The sequence below is a fragment of the Aricia agestis genome, chromosome 6, assembly GCF_905147365.1.
Source record: "Aricia agestis chromosome 6, ilAriAges1.1, whole genome shotgun sequence".
NCBI lineage: Eukaryota > Metazoa > Arthropoda > Insecta > Lepidoptera > Lycaenidae > Aricia > Aricia agestis.
In genome coordinates, this window is record NC_056411.1 from 15,742,319 (window position 1) to 15,759,059 (window position 16,741).

Sequence of the window (16,741 nt, forward strand, 5' to 3'; positions counted from 1 at the left end):
CGGTACAATGATTTAAAACAAAATAACGTTCGTGTAAAAGAACGCCTTATTATGTCGCCCCTAAGATATTTTGCTTATCTCCACCACTGTTAAACAAAACTATTACAAAATCCGTCATTTGGTATTTTTATGTTGAATTGAACTTCTAACGCTATTTTGATACTGTTATTTTTGAAACGATGATTAATATTATAATTCGAGAAAGAGTCAGGAACCTCGAGCATTCAAAAAGCTATGAAAACTTGAAGTTCAGTGTATAATTTAGATGTCGCTAAATCATAAATACGTTTGAATCATAAGTACAATGGACACAATCGCTTGGTGGCAAACGAGCCATGACAAGAGCGTGGTAATGTGGAAGACAGTAATTTCGTTAATTGCACACTACTAGTTCAAAGTCCACTGATTGTGCGAATCTGATTCTTACGTAACTTAGGTTAAAAAGTAAAAACTTAAGGTGTCCACTGTCCTCTAGTTATTGGTGTACCTACTTTGCGTCCCATTTCTCAATTCATTTCTGCTCTAAGGCCGCTTCAAATAATGTAGTTCTATATAACTAAAACAAAATTGAAAATTGTATATTTACTTAAAACAATTTATTTAGATACTTGTGTGTAAACAAAAATTACTTTTGAAAATAGATTGTAAAAATGTTATGTTATGTTATGTAATGGTTTATTATTAAAAACAATTAAATTTAAAAATAATAATAGGTGTACCTAATCAATATAAGCCTGCCGCCTGCCGCGAACAAATTTAAGAATATCCGTATGTAATCCCTAAGTCCATTTAAAACTAATTCAAGAATTCACTTAATTTATTTTGACGGTTTCTTTCTATAAGTCATTAATTCGTACAACGTACATAAACCTAACTAAAAGGACCCATTCACGGCAGGACTGCACGGCAGTCCTGCCGTGAATGGGCCCTTTTATATTATAAATGCAAAAGTATCAGTCCATCTGTTACCTCTTCAAGCTTCAGCCACTGAACGGATGACACTTTGAGTCCGAAAAAAGCGTATACGATCTTTTTTAACAATGGCGTTGTAGGCAACATGTAGTATTTTAAGAGCCACTTAAAATACTACACACACACCGCCCTTTTTTCCATACAAACGTTGTCCCCTGTTTCCTCCCTGGATAATGCTAGTAGAGTTATAATTTTTTTCCTGAATATCTACGGCCACTAATACAATGTCCCTATGTTTTCTTTTTTTTTCATAATTTAATTATTTAATAAGATATGAACGTTCAAAAACCCAAAAAAATGGCCAAATTTTCCGCTGTGTTCAAACATCCAGAAAACAGATTTGGCTAGATTATACCAAAAAAAGTAAAACATAGGAACACAGGTCAAGCCTTTCTTTAATCTTTAATGAAAAAAGTACTTAAATCCGTTAAGTTTTGGAGAAGTAATCAGGGGACAACGAATCGTTGATTTTCTGGATTTTCTGCAGTTGTCTCTATCGCGTTCTGCGGTAAAGGCTTGAGGTAAGGGAGACAGCTATAGATATTACACGTACTTTTTATTCATTTCTCTAGCCCCTGGTGTATCCTCGTAATAATTCTCGTAGTTATTTTTTCTTATTAAAATTATAGAATATAATACGTATAAAGGCCAACATAATTAAAAAAAATTATGACCTTATCACATTTATCATAAATATACTTCAAATTCTATATTCAATATTATTATACTTTTAGATATCCGAATCCAGTTTTAAGACCAGCGTCGAAGAGGTGACCCGCATAGACCAGTGCACCCAAACGCCGCCGAGCGGGAAGGTGAAACCGCGCATACTTCACAGGCACAACACCTCAGACCACATACTCGAACGGCACAGACCCTACCGAATACGATACGAGTCGAGACCGAAGAGCTTAGGCATCTCCGACACTTACAGCCTTGGAAAGCCGCCAAGCTACGACAGCAGTAGCCATGCCAAGTGAGTAGTGTACATTGTTCAAACAATAGCTGAATTAAATTCTGGGTGCGCTAAATTAGGATGTAAATGTTATTGCGAATTAAATTGTTATTGAAATAACAAATGAGTGAAGTGTAACTTGTGTGAATGGTAAGGACTAAGGAATAACCATCTATTGATTTTTTTAATTACTAAGGAACTACAATTTTTGAAACCTAATAAAATATGTTATATTATAGTGAACTCTGTAGTGCATAGACAAATTTTAAAATGTAGTTTATTTATTTACTTTGTTAATATGATTTACGAGTTATCTTATTAGGTTATTCTAAGTAAAAACTGAGTAATAAATTTACGTGAAGCAAGTCATGAAATTTCTGAAAACAAAGGCGCCTCCGACAAGCGACAGGTAAATAATATTTATCTTGCGAATGTTACCACAGAGTTATCAAACGCTGTGTAGCAGACAGTAGGCACAATGAGATTGTTACTCAAATATACACAAAATGTGTGAGATAAAATGTTTCTAGAAGGATCATACTTATTTATTTTACTTCTTAGGGTTCCGTTGTCAACGAGGAACCCTTAGAGTTTCAGTCTGTCCGTCTGTCTGTCCGCGGTTTTGCTCGGAGACTATAGGACCTACAAAGCTTTCGACATGAATGCAGAAATTAATTAATTATTAATTAATTAATCTCGCCACGTTCAAATAAAGCCTTGTCGAACTTTATATAAATACTTTAAAAATATATTTTTTGTACCTTCCCTACACATCAAGCGGTGATGATTTTTTTTCGCGTCCACCCGATCGTGTGGGGTGTCGTTGGATAGTTTTTTAAAAATATTATGAGTATTTCTAGATCATTTTTCGATTTAGGGATCTATTTGTAAAATATGAAGTTTGAAAGTGGAAAAAATTGATAGAGTCCAGTGTCCCCCCTTCTATCAGCTAAACGGTTGCTTCTGGAAATGTGAAAAAATTCACGGGAGTAGGAAATAAGCTGAATTTAAAAGGAAAACTATCACAGCTGAGAAGACTTCATAAGTTTTTGAGTAATAGTCGATCAACTAAAAAAAATGTATTCGGCGAAGTACAAAAGAACTTTTCGTTCAAATTCCTTGATGTTGTTAGTAATGTAAAACACGTTATAAATGTACATTCATTGACGATAGAAACATTTTCAAAAACTAGCGGTAATACGGAACCTTAGATGAATGATTGGTCTCGCGCTCGCGCTACGACTAGATACCGTCGGAGTACTTGAAAAATGCGGCAACAAATAATACGCCTCATCGGGCGTAACCGCGCCAGTCGCGCCGCAAGCTTCGGGTGAGGTAGATGTGTCGATAATTTTCGAAATTTTAAGTTACGTCCGTAGCAAAATGCCAATTTGCGTAGTGAGACTATGCAATAATAACACTACAAGAAACAAGAAAGGTACTGGCATCACATACCATCAGTAAATATTATATAAATCGTCATAAACACAGAAAAATAATATAAACCTGAAAATTCGGATCGGAGTACCGCTTGATGTTCAGTGTTGCCAATTACTGTAAACTAAAAATTCCCAAATTTTTCTGAGATTGTGATTTTTATTTATTTATTTATTACATCTTATTTTTTTATATAATTATACATAGTGGATGAGTGGATGAGCGCATTAAAATCTCTAGCTATGGTAGCTGGTTCGAATCCCGCCAACGGAACAAAAAGTTTTCAAAGTTCCTGGATCATGAATGTGTATTAATAAATATGAATTATGAGTATCATATTATTATAAAAATCTTAAATACAGTTTATATTTTATGTAAGTACACAATACAGTAACAAATGAGAAAACAAATTTAACATTTGCTTTTTTATGACTCATTCTTAACTTTCGTTAAACTTCCTACCATTGTTTTTGTATTGTTTTCTCATCAATATTGTACCCATTATATTTCGTTGATCTAAACAACGTTGTTATTTTATCGCATTCTTTTCGAATGGACTTAATTCCAATGGTAAAGTTTATTTGGTGATTGAAAAATCAGCACTTACTATAGAATAATAATAAATTACAAGACCAAAGCAACTAATTTTTCCCCATTGATTGGGCACCAGTCACGTATCTGGCAACCCGATTATCTACGCACACAACAATATTTGTGCATTGTTTTACACACACTACAATATTGAGGTGCCGCATTCGGGAATCTGTGTTTTCTATACAGCGCGGTATCTAGTCGAGCGCGCGCGCGAGACCAATCATTTATCTAAGTACGGAACCTTATATATTGCGCGTGGCCCGACACGCACTTTGCCGGTTTTTACTGATACGCACATTTAAAACTCTTGTTAAATATTGCACGAACTCGACTCGACTTGTTCATTTAAAATTTTTGTGTCTTTGGGATTATTGCTTAGGTTGAAGATTTAAAGATTTGGGAGCCCGAGCCAATTAATATTTGTCTAAGTAATTTTTAAATAATATACTCACTTAATTTTATTTTTAAATGAAGAAATGCTGGTACTTATAATATGATGTCAAAAGAAATATATATCATATTTTTATTTACGATTTCACCATTTTCAAAAAATACTGAAGTAGTCTGCCGCCCTCGCTGGTGGCCCCTTTAGCGCTTAGTTCAATACGCTCCTTTTTTTTTTCGTTGGGGAATGCTTTTACGCATCCTCGGGACCTGGGGAAGACCACCGAGGTATGTGGGACTCCCCGGGGCGGACGGAAGACGCACCCGGGACTACCCACTAAAACCCCAACGGTGTTCCTGCTCCTGAAGGTGGGACTACGGGAAATGCGTGATATACGACCGCAGAAGTTCAATACACTCCTAGCTTTGTTGTTTTAGATTATCATCTTTTTTCGTAAAAATAATGACTTTATAACATGCAATTAAAGTAACCGAAGACTTCGTTATTGTAGTACTTAGTACTCTACATGCTAGATGGCCCAGGTAGTTTATAATATACCTTTTCATAACTTAGCTCATAATTTTATTATGTTTATTGTTTAGCTACTATCTTTAAATAGTAATAGCACATCTAGTATATCGGAAAATGTTTTCTTATTCCCTTGGTTGCTGTTTATGACAACTAACTTCGGAGATTATCTCATGTCTAAATGGGTACGCCGTATGTCCGTAACTTTTAGCGTATTTTCTCAAGAATTATTAGTGAACTGTTAATTACGTTATTTAACTAGTCGCTGTTTAATGGTTCCGTCAACAAACTTATATACGTTTGTTGACGGAACAGTAGTATGCAGTTAAAGTTTACTTATATAGGTACTGCTAATTATTGTTATTTTTAAATTCTAAAATTTAGTTTATTATTATTGATCATCGATTTATTTGGTGCTCTTTACCCTTCTAGATTGAGTGTCGAAGATACGAAAGCCATTTGAAATATTAAAATTAACATTTTGCATTTTCTGATAAGATTCCCATGGTTACTGAATAGAAAATATCTTAAGGTAAATTAGGGTCAATTTATACTAGCGCAGAGTCGAAGCGCATCGAAGCGAATTATTAAAACTGAACATAACAAATTCAACCTTAATTCCAAAGTGTTAACTAACGCACATATTACTTCTGAGAATTTAAAAAGGCGCGTACATTCGCACGCACTTTCGCGAATTCACTTGACCACCGCTTTTTGGTGCGTGCGCATTCTCGCGCATCCAAGCGCACACAAGCGAATCTACGTGTCATCACTGTAGGGACTCTGGCGGATCCGCGCGCATTCGTTCGACTTGTTGTGAATTTGACGCTTCGACGCGCGTCGCTGCGCTTCGACTCTGCGCTATTATAAATTTACCCTTAGTCTACTATTGTACAACTGGTCGAGCAAATAAAAGTTCTTCGCAATCGTAGCTTTTCCAGGATTTGTATAACTAACCTTATAAAAGTAAGTAGAACTAACCTGATCCTCATTCGCAGGGTCAGACTAGGTACGAACGACAGTCCAAACGGCACGCCGCCCCACAGCCTGGACTACGAGTTCATGAAGTCCGGGACTTCCCCCGGCACTGCCACCCCCACGGGCATGATTAGCAGCAAGGCCACCGCCACCACCGTGCTTCTTAGTCCCAGCTATCTGCAGACCCCATGCCAGTGCAATCAGTCTATTAAGGTTGGTGAACAGTTTGGACTATTACGAAATTCGGAATCATTTGGTAGTAATCCAAGTAATAACATTATTTTCAACAGCAGACCCAGTCAGTTAATGCAATCAGTCTAGATTCTGCAAAAGCAATCACTCGAAAACTCGACACGAATCACGACATTTCACGCGCGACATACGAACATATTTTGTGGCAAACTGCCTTTTTCTAGAGCCAGGTTCGCCATTAGAAAAAAAATGTTTTTAAACAGCCTTTTTATAACGAAAGTTGAGCTTTCTCCTGGCATGTACTACCATTAACCATCTTACTTTTGTGTTGCTAGTGGAGTCAATTATGGTGTATTAACCTACTAGCCCCTAATGATATGCCTAAGTGCTCATGACATACACAAATATTTGTAATTGTAAAGATAGTTAACATTGAATAGTAAACACCTTATAGGTGAGGTAGATCAACGTCTGTTCTCTCTAGACTTGGCAATAGTACACTTACATCTAGGCCTTGCAGCTTGCTCATGTCTATACCTAGATCACATCAGTAATTTTTGCAATACTGACAGGTCAGCCGGAGCTGGATGAACTGACCAGCTTTGATAGATAGAATATTCTTTGTTTGTACAAACTTAAATAAACTAGAATAGAAACAAAAAATGGTACTGTACATTTGTACGCGTAACCGCGTATTCACGGCGTTTTACTTTTAATAGCTGTTTTTTCCAGACTTAGATTTTTCTTATAGAATAAAATTGTACAGAACTTTATATATATTGTACCCCTCGCAGGAAGAATATACTGCTTACCTTAATTTTTCATTATAATCTTCTTCCAGAGCGTGAGTGAGGTAGCGCTGGCAATGCCAATTCCCAGCTGGAATGAGGAGCCAGCGCCGGATCCGACGTCCCCCGACGGCTTGTCATGGCGTCGGCTGCACATGTCGCGAGCCAAGCTCAAAGCGACGGCCACCACGTCTGAACTGTTATCAGGTATAATAATAATAATAATAAATAATAATATCTTTGTTAAAACCAAAAAGTTTTAATAATAATATACAAATTATAGTATATTACGACAGTGTGAAAATAAATAGGGCGACAAAAGCTAGTCGCCCCGGGGCATCAAAATTGTAAATACGCCACTGAGTGCATTGAAAAATTAATTCGTTTATTATTACGATACGAAAGAGATCATTTTTGGTGTGACTGCAAAAAGATGGCAAAAACTCCGCTTTAGTTTTATTTCATAAAACAATGCATATTTTACCTTTATGACGCTTCCTTATCCTAAGTATTACCATGATAGACGATAGTATACTCTTCTAGTTCTATAAGCTGCTTCTAGTTCCTTTTGCCTCTAATTTTGATTTGATCCTATGTCATTGGAGACGCAAGAATGTCTCTCTAAGCCCGGCCGCACAATGTCCGAAATTTCTGATCAGAAACAGTTGAACGTCCGCGCTGTCTCTTACATTTTGTACTGAGCCGAGTGAGCTCGAACTCGCCGGAAGGATATTTCGGATAGTGTACGGGGTGGCGGTCCGGCGAAATTCAACTGTTTCTGATCAGAATTCGGACAATGTGCGGCCGGGCTAAAAATTACCATACATTTTCCAGGTTTCGCGATGGTAGCGATGGTGGAGCTTCAAATCAACGAGCCGACGAACGTTCCAGAATGGCTGTTCGTGATGTTCGCCGTCTGCACGACCGTGCTGGTGGCAGTACACATCTTCGCCCTCATGATATCCACGTATCTGCTGCCTAATATTGACGCTGTGAGCAAGATGGAGGCGCCGGGGGGACCGGCGCAGGCGCTGAGGGATTCCCCTCATGAACGGATGAGGGGCTTCATCGAGCTTGCTTGGGCGTTTAGTACAGTTTTAGGTTAGCTTTTGTAGATTTTTCCCATTTAAATGCTATGGTCAGCTGATTGTTTCGCATCCGCCCGGCAAGGTTGTGATCACTACAAAACGACTTACTTATTTCGTTTAAAAAATCTTCAAAGTCATGAATTAGCTGCACTTATTTAAACTAGAAATCGCCCAATGGTCGAAATTCGACCTTACTTGCAACGATATTAGGACTGCTACCTATATTTTGTAAAAAATATTGACTTCATCATAGTTTTTTCAATTCTTGTTTCTGGGACTCAGCTGATCTCAGACTGGCCGTTTAAGCATTGTCTAATAGTACCTATCTAAAATTAAATTAAAAAAAAACAATAATCCATTTTCAATTTGTCAACTTGTTGTCAATAGACTTCAACCATAAAGAAAAGAGTATAATTCGTATGTATAGGCTTGTCACTCAAAAATCTGTCATTTTTCATAGTAGTAGTGTCGTAGTGTGTGTAACGTTTTATTTGTTAAAAATATATATGATAAAAGCTACGAATAATAAAAACTAAGGAATCGTAACTCCCATACTATTACCGTTTTAAATTTGGTCCCTTTTGATCTGTCATGTAACGTCAGCTAGTACCGCTCAAGGTCACCTAAATATTGCAAATGTATTGAAATGTGTACCTAAGGTACACTTTTTTGACAAGTATTGTGGAGCATGTTTTTTGACGGAGTTACTTTTATAGGATAAAAGCATAATTTTAAAATAATATTAGCTCGATGCACTCCTTCACCATATAAACTATAACTGTGCGAAATTTTATGCACCTACGTTTCCCCATTTTTTTATTTTTTTTATTTTTATGAAATAAGGGGGCAAACGAGCAAACGGGTCACCTGATGGAAAGCAACTTCCGTCGCCCATGGACACTCGCAGCATCAGAAGAGCTGCAGGTGCGTTGCCAACCTTTTAAGAGGGAATAGGGTAATAGGGGAGGGTAGGAAAGGAAAGGGAATAGGAGAGGGTAGGGAAGGGAATACGGTAGGGGATTGGGCCACCGGTAACTCACTCACTCGGCGAAACACAGCGCAAGCGCTGTTTCACGCCGGTTTTCTGTGAGAACGTGGTATTTCTCCGGTCGAGCCGGCCCATTCGTGCCGAAGCATGGCTCTCCCACGTATAAAATTTCCCATTTTCCACGTATAAAATCCCATTTTTCGTAAAAAGGGTTACAAAGATTTTCTCTCACGTATTAATATACACCACTATTTTTTAATTAGTACAAATACTTTAGGGGCTTATCAGGCATGCCATTATTATCATATATGTGAAGAAATAATTTTATAATATCTAAAAATAACAAAGTTATTGCAATTTCTTTTTTTAATAAATCTACCATAAAATTATGGACACATTTTACTATCCATTGACTGATTCATTGATAGTATTCTGTCTTACTCATTTTTGTTTTACCGCGGGGCACAATGCGGGCGCAGGGGAGGAGGGGGGTGCTGAGCATCGACGCGAGTTTGCCGAAGATTTATCAATGGGATGCGGCGAGCGCATACGCTAACCAATAGGAACTTACTACACATACTAGTATCTAGAGGCGCGCTTCGGTCATTGAATTAATTATGAATTTACCAAATATTACGTATTTTCGTGGACAATTTTGGGTCTGCGTTTTTTTATGTTTTAACTAAATAAATATGATCAGTTACAGGTACCTAATAAGCCCCTAAAGTATTGGTACTAACTAAAAAATAGTGGTGTATAGATAATGGGTAATTATGACGACGGTACAGCAAAGTTTTAAATTTAATTTTTCAATTTGCAGGTCTATTTCTGTTTCTGGTGGAAATAGCTATTCTGTGCTGGGTGAAGTTCTGGGACTACTCGTTTGCGGCGGCGACTGCGGCAACAGTCATAGTTATACCAGGTAAAAAAGTAGAACTACTTAGTACCTATTAAATAAAGTTTTATGAGATGATGGGGCAAGATGGGTTACGGCCTCGGGCCTAAGGCTCAGAACTTATTAGTTATTACTTATTACCTATGTCATCGCTCAGAAAATTAATGTTAAATTAATTATTATACTCTAATTAACGTTAGATACCCCATGTTGCTTTACAGTCTTTTACCTTTTCTCAACTTAAGGCGAGGATAAAGCCCAATTTGTTATTCCGCGACTTCCGGTTTACCTAGTTCCAATATAATAACGAGGTTTTAAAAAAATATGAGGTATAAAGCACTATATTTAAAATACCTTAAACCATAAACATTTTAATAAAACTTAATACTTTGGCTGTAATTAATTTACAAACTCACCTCCGATAAAAATCTATTTCATCGAAATATAAGTATTAACTAGGATAATTATACATTTTATTTGAATAAATTGTTAGTTTATCTATATTAAAAATTCTTTAACCGAACAATTTTGTTTCTTAATGTTTATTTCCAAAGATATTTAAAAAAAACATGAAAAATAGAGAAAATCCGCTCGAGTGATTTCAGTTTTATGCTAAGCTAAAATGAATCTTATTGCGATGAGTATACGTTTGGTCTTTGGTTGTGTGCAAAGTTATCGTTTTGGATTGAGATTAATCCCCGCCTTAAGCGCATTAATCGGTAGCAATTACTACACATTAGTGTCCACATGGTGTCCATATGCCGTGTGTGTACTGTCACTTATAGTCCAAAGATATGCGTTGGTTTGTCACCCAGATGTTTTCTTACATTTTGTTTTTTTTTCAGTGTTAATAGTGTTTGTGGCTTTCGCGATCCACTTCTACCACTCGCTGGTGGTGCAGAAGTGCGAAACGTCCGTACAAGACATCAGACAATTGGAAAACATGAAGAGAGATCTCGACACCGCTACTGTGAAAGTGAACATGCCATTTTAGTAAAACCATATGATAGTCAGATGTACAAAGAGAGTATTGTAAAAACATGCCGTTTGATCATAGAAGAAAAGAGTTGAAAAAAGTTTAAGAGTGAAGGTGCCGGTTGGCAGCGGACGACATGAAGCAACCGCAGACGACGTATCGTCGTATATTTTTCTTTTAATTACCCTGAGCAGCTAGCGACACTTATTAATAGAAATACATAGAAACCTAGTGTCGCAACGACATGTCGTCTGCTGCAACTTCATGTAGCCGACTTCCAACTTGTACGTCTATCTTACTTTGGAGTTCCTATGAGAGTGGTCCATATGTGGCTACTCACTGACAAAGGTACTGTAAGGCCGTTTGTACACCGCCGCCGTCAAGAGACGTCACCGACAAAAATTTGAATAAAATGCCAGCTTATTTAATATCTATGGACGCTTCACCACGTCAGTCTGGCCCCGTGCTAAGTACCTGAAGGACTTGTGTTACGGGTATCAGACAACGGAAACGTTTATATTATACTTAATAGCCGATTCGATATATATACCAGAATTGCTCGTTTAAAGATATAAGATACATACATTTAAGATTTTTATTATATTATACATATTAATACACATCCAAGACCCAGGTACATTGAAAACTTTTTGTTCCGTCGGCGGGATTCGAACCCGCGACCCCCGGCTTGAGCTACCAAGTACCAACTCACTCACTCTGAGCTACAGAGGTCGTCAAAAAGTAAAAACTTTATGACATAGGCATAGATCTAGCGGCCCATGCTGCCGCTGCTTTATAGTGGCGTAGAGCAATATAAAAACGAAAGCCTAGCCCCTAGGTCATAAAGTGGCATTCTATTTGAATTTTTGTACGGCCTTGTGACGGCGGCGCGGTTGATAAACGGCCTAAGATTTAAATTAAGTATTATTAGTTTTCTTCACTTTCAGTTAATATTATGTCGTGATTTTACGACTGTGTTGAAATTATTACTTCTTAAGCTTTAAGTAAGTAGAAATAATTTACTTTTAGTTTTAGAATAAAAATAAAAAACAAAACGATTGTCTTCCGAAAGTACCTTGTTATAGGTTAAAATATATACTTAATATAATCCTCAAGATTCCAATGTAAAAAATAAAACGTGATATTTTTATGTTTTGTTTAGTGTTACTTAATATTATTCATGGTATTAACTTTTACAACTGCAGCTATAAAAATTTAATACAAATAAAATGTGATAAGCTGAAACTTTAATACAATATGTTTAACTGAGTATTGACAACAATGTGTCGTTTTTGTAATTTTTATTATGTTAAAATGTTTTAAAAACATTACATTAATACAAAACCTTCAGTTTCTAAATAGAGCCTTGTCAGAAGCAATTACATGGATGACAAACCATCTCATTTAACTACAATAGAATGTTTACTTCTTAACTTGAATCTCCATGTAAACATTATAGTTAAACATATTTATTTCAATTTTTATGACTTCAATAAATAACAGTTTTATAGATAGATGTAATGATTGTATGATAAACTTATATTATGTAATTTTAATTAATGATTTGACGAAATTATTTAACTGTGTAGTTTTAAGTGACTTTAAGACATTTGTCAAATCTTTATTTATTTTAACAACGATGTTGTAAGTTGTAATAATAAGGATTTTAAGGCCGCCCAAGGTTTTATTATAAATGGCCACGTGCCAATGCTATATGAATAAAATGTAGGTACTATGATAATTGATAATATTGTATGTTCTGACTTCTGAATAATGTTTATAATATCTTAAAGACAGATTCTTGGCGTCCTAGTATCCTATTTATTTATTTTCTTTATATTTTATTAAGAAGTATTTAATAATATTCGGAGATGTAAAGCAAACTTATTTGTTACTCTGGGATGGTAAGGATATAATGGCTTGAACCATAGGCACCCCGTCTTGCCTTACCATCCCATACAGTATTATAAGTGGGTCAAAATGTTTTATGTAAATAAAGGACTGCTATTAATAAAAACCACAATTTTTGACTGCTATTAAAAAAAACAATTATTATAGTTCTTAAGTGTGTCCAGTAAAATATAAAATATGGTATTATAATTATTATAGCAAAGTTTGATAATGATTGATTGCATTTGTTATGATAATAGTGAAATAAAACTGTTACACTCTATAATTTTGTTTTTTTTTTTATCTGATACGAGTAAAAACTAAAATAGTTAAAGTATTGAAAATGCTATAAAATATGCATGTTTTCATCATAAAGACTGGCTTGAGGTTACAGGGAAAAAAGACAATAAGTACTTATATTAAAACAATTATTTATTTCTTATCATCAGAATATTGTTTAAAAACAGTGTTGATTAATCATCCATTTATGACACAGATATTTACAGCAAAACAAATAAAAATTGTTATTGAGAATCTAACATACGCAAAAGATATAGCGCGGTCACCAAACTCGTCTCTCATTCACACACGAAAATATCGCTTTCGCGTCTTTGTAGAAACAAGATAGCCTTATATATCGACATAACATATTAAATCAGAGTGTTGACTGAATTTCATGACCAGGCTGTACCATAATCAATGGCTCTCAATTCTAATGCTGGAGTTGCCAAACAAATACAGCTTGTGATTTAGCAGACCCACTTACTCTAAATAGAATTTAGAACATGGCTTAGATTGGATAGCTTTTATACCACTTTGATACATAAAAGAAATGTTAAGCTCTCAATTTTATATATCACTATAAGATTGCACTACCGAATTCACTTAATAACTAAAACTTGTTATGAATTAAAACTTAGTAAAGCAGTATTTAACTCAGGCAGTTTTAGGATAAAACTATTTAAAGATAACTTACTAATATTATTATTATGCATACAAAGGTACAAATTTGAAATTCAGTCTATATTTACAAAATATTATCTAAAGACAACAATAAGTAATTTACTTGTAACATTTTAGACAATTTATTATTTTAATTCTATACTAAATTATATTATTTACTTGTGCAATGTAATATGAGATGACACTATTTTAGACTCTAGAATACATGGACATTTTTTAATCTCTATATCTATAATATTAAGTCACAAGCAAAATCAATTAACACTTTTAACAGTCGGAAATGGCAGTTAGTAGAATGAAAATGATATAATGGCAAGCACAATTTATATGAAGCTAGACTGTTGATAAATTACAAAATTGTTGTACTTTAGAAAATATATAATTTACATTGTTAAATTTCAATATCCATAGTGTTGTTGTCTGGTGGGACGAGGACACCTCTGCGTTTTGGAGATTCCTCTTCGGCTTCATTGTTATTATCTTTCACTTCTTTGATCGGTGAGAGTATGTCGTCTCTGGGTTTCCATACAACTAGAGACATTTGTGGTTTTTGTAACCTGAAAGGTTTAATTTTATCCTTAGTTCTTACTTCTCTTAATGATAGTTTTAATATAACTTAGTATTTCTTTTGATGTATTATACAAAAAAAAAAATCTTTAAAATTGATGATCTACTACACGGATTCCTTTATTTTGTCTACCGCCGCCCACTTTGAGTAAAAAAAAATTCCCATTTGTTTTTCTGGGGACCCACTTTAGACGGCCCCTTTAGACGGCGTTATCACCCACTTTGGGAAAGGCTGATCTACTATTTACGTATTGATAGAAATAGAAATCCCAAAAGTAGTATGACAATAATACAATGATTATACTTGTAAATGTAGACTTACATTAACATTAAATAATATAATATTATCAAACCTACCTTTCCATAAGTGTCGGTGGTATGATGGGCTCTTCTGTTATTTTCTTGACATCTTCAGACAGCACAATTCTATGTCCTTTAAGTTTCTCACTGATGTTTTGTGAAGAAATTGGTTCCATAGCTACCTCCATCACATCATCATTGTTAGAGAGTGAATGTTGAGTATAATTGGAGGAAATGTGAAGACTATTGAAGTGGGCTGCCATTTTTTCCTCAGTAATAAATTGTTTTGCAGGTCTGTAAAAAATTTGTGTGCGCATGATAATTTAATCTGCATTTTTGAGCCTGGTTAATTTTATTACATTTTATGAAGGTTAGCTCAGACAAGTGACAATAATAAACACTCAGATTTTAATTTTTTTTTTACAAACATTTTAACAATGCGCAAAAATACACAATACTAAATGACTAGCCTTGGTATGCTGTTTCAAAACTTGAAACCAATAATTGGGTAATCAAATAACAATATTATACAAAGAAAATAGGTATATTTTGATAGTCTACCATACTTACATTGGTGGTTCGACATCCAAACTTTTTCTTTTACAATGTGGAACTGATGTTATTTTTGGCTCACTTTGTGCTGTGAACTGGACTAGTTGAGGTGGTGATTGCAAGCTCCAGGGAAGACTCTGACCGGTCCAAGGTGATCCTGTAGGTGCAGGCATGTTGTGAGGTTCCGAGATCCGAGGACAGGAAACTTGAGGTGGAAGCCCCGGCAGACCCTGGTGTCCATACATCTGTTTCGCTATTTCATCAGCCTGATTATACTGATATGTCGGGTAGCCATGGTACACATCCATCTTTATTTATGCATGCCAAAACGTACACGCAGCAACAACAAACACTTTGGTTTTCTCAAACACAGACTGTCACAAGTATTGTTTCAAACAACGATCGCTCTGAGAATATACGCTTCCTGATATGATTTTCACACTAAGAAAATCCGCAACTCGTGAATAATCTCGACACGAAAAAATCCTAAATTTACTTTTTCACAAAAACTAGGCACACAAATTCAAGACAAACTAGCTTTGACACAATGCACTATGTTAAGCAGTCAACGTGACAGCGATTGACAACTCTAGAATGTTCTAGTAAGTAAAAATTATTGTCCGAATTTTTTAAACTTTCTCTAAAGTTAAGTAATTGGACTCAATATACCTGTTTTTATATTTATTTTGCAAATAAAAGGTATTATAGTGGACAATATTCCTGTATTATGGAAATCGGAGTTAGGACTTGAGAAAATGTTAGCATATAAAAAAATTGAATAACAATTTTTTATATGGTAACATTTAAGTAATCTAAAAGGCCGTATACACGATCGGTCCAACCACCAACAGAGGTCACCTTGGTAGGGTTGGAACAAAAATCAACCGTGTAGACGCTTGTTTTTGGTTGACTAACCAAATAACCTTCAATAACCTTGGTAGTGAGCGCATCTCTCACGACCAATGTCAAATAGAGAACATTGAGTTGAAACGCAACTGTGTAGACGCTTGTTGGCGCTCAGTCGCACATTGATCGTCGGATGCGTTGCATGTGGTATGTAGCGCCAGTAGCCAAAAATCCTAACGTTGCTATTAAACGTTCTTCCACAGACACAGCTTTCCGCATCAACAGTGATTAATGAACCCTTAATTACAAAAAAAGACACATGTCTTGTAACTTGTTTTGTAATTAAGGGTCGCATCATTTCTAATAATTCGTTGAAAGAATTTTTGTCCATTCTAAAATTCCCCATATTTTTAAAATGATTAAGTGGCTCGAAGTTTTTCTTTCTTTTAACCACAGTTTCATCTACAACCGTCTTTTTTTTTTTACGATTTTTTTCATCACATATACAAGCCAGCGCTATTGCGGTCTTTTGAGGTTTAGATAGTGATCCCATTGTTCACTTTTCCACAGCCTAGCCAAGACAGACGAGTTGATTTACGTGTAGATAGAGATTCAACTTTGTTGACCCAACCAAGGTGACCTCTGTTGGTGGTTGGAACCGATCGTGTATACGGCCTTTAAAATCTGTGCCTTTGTCAGTAACTGTCACTTGTCAGTTGTCAGTACCGTCAGACGTCAGTACCATAACTAGTTTATGGTCAGTACCATTTTACCTACCTACCTACCTACTGGCTAAAACGAAATTTTCTCGTTTTTCATAATTTCTACGCATTTTAATTTTTATATA

The 16,741-nt window shown here is 35.5% G+C and overlaps 2 protein-coding genes across 4 annotated transcripts in view; one reads left to right on the forward strand and one right to left on the reverse strand.

Moving 5' to 3' along the window:
* LOC121728370 (calcium release-activated calcium channel protein 1-like) overlaps positions 1-16,741 on the forward strand; it is a 62,593-nt gene that overhangs the window by 35,133 nt on the left and 10,719 nt on the right. For 2 of the 3 annotated variants that reach the window (XM_042116535.1, XM_042116537.1), the window contains 6 exons: positions 1,707-1,948; positions 5,870-6,062; positions 6,883-7,036; positions 7,664-7,930; positions 9,726-9,827; positions 10,646-10,928. In XM_042116535.1, the coding sequence (XP_041972469.1) occupies positions 1,707-1,948; positions 5,870-6,062; positions 6,883-7,036; positions 7,664-7,930; positions 9,726-9,827; positions 10,646-10,794 (1,107 nt within the window). In that variant the 3' untranslated portion in view covers positions 10,795-10,928. Of the gene's footprint in view, positions 1-1,706; positions 1,949-5,869; positions 6,063-6,882; positions 7,037-7,663; positions 7,931-9,725; positions 9,828-10,645; positions 10,929-16,741 lie in introns of those variants that run through there. The other variant, XM_042116536.1, reaches the window with a different exon arrangement.
* Positions 13,118-15,600, reverse strand: LOC121728372. Its single transcript, XM_042116543.1, has 3 exons — positions 15,067-15,600; positions 14,554-14,790; positions 13,118-14,186 (listed from the first exon to the last, which is right to left on the reverse strand). The coding sequence occupies exons 1-3, from the start codon at positions 15,354-15,356 to the stop codon at positions 14,021-14,023; spliced, it is 693 nt and encodes a 230-aa protein (XP_041972477.1). The 5' UTR covers positions 15,357-15,600; the 3' UTR covers positions 13,118-14,020.

Bases quoted from the DNA above. Each gene is read 5' to 3' on its own strand.
- LOC121728372 (XM_042116543.1), bottom strand. From the start codon at position 15,356: ATGGATGTGTACCATGGCTACCCGACATATCAGTATAATCAGGCTGAT. The intron at 14,791-15,066 runs GTAAGTATGGTA...AATTTTTTACAG, and splicing joins TTGGATGTCGAACCACCAAT to ACCTGCAAAACAATTTATTA. The intron at 14,187-14,553 runs GTAGGTTTGATA...TAAACCTTTCAG, and splicing joins CCACCGACACTTATGGAAAG to GTTACAAAAACCACAAATGT.